The 2,736-nt window shown below is 44.0% G+C and overlaps 1 protein-coding gene across 1 annotated transcript in view; it reads left to right on the top strand.

Moving 5' to 3' along the window:
• The first annotated feature begins 2,203 nt into the window (after nucleotides 1-2,203).
• FAM186B (family with sequence similarity 186 member B) overlaps nucleotides 2,204-2,736 on the top strand; it is a 27,419-nt gene continuing 26,886 nt past the window's right edge. Inside the window, 1 exon segment of the mRNA XM_003793648.3 lies at nucleotides 2,204-2,299. Coding sequence (XP_003793696.2) covers nucleotides 2,204-2,299 — 96 coding nt within the window.

Genomic DNA, 2,736 nt, shown 5'->3' with positions numbered 1-2,736 from the left:
AAAAAAAAAAAAACCATATTAAATTACTTATAAAACAAAAGATGTTATGAAGTTAAACTTATAAGTATAATATAATATACTTATAATATAAACATAATACTGGTATAATATAGTATACCAATAAAATACTGTATTTATTTGTTAGATAATGCAGTTCTGCATAAAACTTTGCTTTTGGGGATCAGCTGGTTTTTTTTAAAGTTTGTAAACATCTCTTCTGGGCTAGTGATCACCTGAGTGTGGCCTTCAAATTGTGGTGAAGTTGTTGCAGCTGGCCATGAAGCTGCCCATGGGAGAGGGGCATAGAAAAACTGATGTCTGGGCTCGGCACCTGTAGCTCAGTGGCTAGGGTGCCAGCTGCATACATTGGAGCTGTCGGGGTCAAATCTAGCCCGTGCCATCAAACAACAATGACAACTGCAACCAAAAAATAGCTGGGCATTTTGGTGGGTGCCTGTCATCCCAGCTACTTGGGAGGCTGAGGAGCCCAGGAGTTTGAGGTTGCTGTGAGCTGTGATGCTACAGTACTCTACTGAGGGCAACAAAGTGAGACTCTGTCTCAAAAAAGAAAAAAAAAAGGGAAAAACTAATGTATGGAAGAGGGTTCATTTCAACCCCAGAGGAAAAGGGTAGGAGAATAGAAAATAGTTACCAAAGAGAAAGGAGGAAGAGATTGGGCATAGTGGTTTATGCCTATAATCCTGGCACTCTAGAAGGCTAAGGCAGGAGGATCCCTTGAGCTTAGGGGTTCGAGACCAGCCTGGGCAAGAGTGAGACTCTATCTCTACTAAAAATAGAAAAATTAGGCTTGGCACCTATAGCTCAAACAGCTAAGGCACCAGCCACATACACCAGAGCTGGGGGGTTCAAATCCAGCCCAGGCCTGCCAAACAATGACAACTACAACCAAAAAATAGCCGGGCGTTGTGGCAGGTGTCTGTAGTCCCAGCTACTTGGGAGGCTGAGACAAGAGAATCACTTAAGTCCAAGAGTTAGAGGTTGCTGTGAGCTGTGACGCCGGGCATTCTACCCAGGGCAACAGCTTGAGGCTTTGTCTCAAAAAAAAAAAAAAAGAAAAGAAAAGAAAAAGAAAAATTAGCTGGGCGATGTGGTGGGTGCCTACAGTCCCAGCTATTCAGGAGGCTGAGGAAGGAGAATCATTCAAACCCAGGAGTTTGAGGTTGCTATGAGCTACGCTGACACCATAGCACTCTAGCCTGGGTGACCGATTGAGACTGTGTCTCAAAAAAAGAAAAGTCTCTTGCCATGACTAACTACATGGAAGTGCTGATTGAGCCTGGATCCTCAGGGCAAATAGAAACACATTTCCATTTAATTATTGATTGGCTCTAATTTCTAAAAATGTCAAAAGTTCTCTTTGGGAAAGCAACTTTTTCCAATTGCTTTTTCTTATTATTAGCCACTAATGCTTAATTTGGGAAAATAACATTTAAAATTTAAATTTTTTTTTTTGAGACAGAATGTCACTTGGTCACCCTTGGTAGAGTGCCATAGCATCTTAGCTCACAGCAACCTCAAACTCTTGGGTTTAAGAGATTCTCTTGCCTCAGGCTTCCAAGTACTGGGATTACAGGTATTACAGGTGTGAGCTACCCTGCCCAGCAATTTCAATTTTTTAAAATTTGATACGGGGTCTCTCTCTGTCTCCCAGGCTGGAGTATAATGGCATGATCATAGCTCTACAACCTCCAACTCCTGTGCTCAAGTGTTCCTCCTGCTTCAGCCTCCTGGGTAGCCAGGACTATGGGTGTTCATGACTATGCCTAGCTAATTTTTAAATTTTTTTAAGGATGGGGTCTTGCTACATTACCTAGGCTGGTCTCAAATTTCTGGCCTCCAGTGATCCTCCTGGCTTGGCCTCATATAATAATAATGTTTAAAAACAACAGGTCAAGTAAATATAATTATGTAATGGATAAAAAGTTAGATAACCAGGCAGAGAGATGACTCTCTCTGATAGAGAATCTAATCTTCTAATTTCTCTAATCAAACTGAAGATGTCACTGGGGAAATGAAGGTCAGTTGGAACCCAGTGTTTGGCAGTTACCGGAGGAACTGTGGCTGAGCAGCGGGTACCCAGGAACCACCCTGGGGCCCTTAACTTTCAAAGCAACAAAGGTCGTGTGTGCAGGCCTGTGGACCGGAGACACGGGACATCTTATGACTGACAGAGTGATTCAAAATGGAGAAGGATGACCCCCCAGTGTTGGTGACTCCTGACTCAGTGAAATCCATCATCTCGAGGATTGAGACTGCCCAGATTACTCGGGCTCAAGAGGTAGGAGGTAGTCCCTGAGATGAAGGAATCACCTTTCTATTGGGTCTGACATGGAGGCTGGGGACTGATCCCAGGTTTGAGTAAGATTCTAGCTGTGGTTCCTCAGGGGGTCCTGGGATACTGGACAATCTGGGTTTGCTGACAGATTAGCACAAAATATCCACCTCCTAGACTTGGGTGTGCAGGGTAAGGTGAAATCAACCAGCAGGGACCAGGTCACAGGGAAGGAAACAGATCACAGGGAAGGGTGCAGGAAGTCCCAGGATAGCCCTGGAGCACATAGTTGTAAATCCAAGAACAAGAGGAGAAGCCCATATTCCTTGATTGGGTCTTCCCTGGATAACCCTCCAGAAGACCCAAGTTCAGCCCTGGAAATTCACGAAGGCTGGGAAAATGCTAGAGGCTTGAATCACCCTGCCTGCAAGCATTTTTTTTTT

This window comes from Otolemur garnettii, unplaced genomic scaffold (assembly GCF_000181295.1).
Source record: "Otolemur garnettii isolate 467f Iridium unplaced genomic scaffold, OtoGar3 scaffold00070, whole genome shotgun sequence".
In the NCBI taxonomy this organism is placed as follows: Eukaryota; Metazoa; Chordata; class Mammalia; order Primates; family Galagidae; genus Otolemur; species Otolemur garnettii.
The sequence above is the reverse complement of the archived record's forward strand: the minus strand, read 5'-3'. Positions and strand labels throughout refer to the sequence as shown.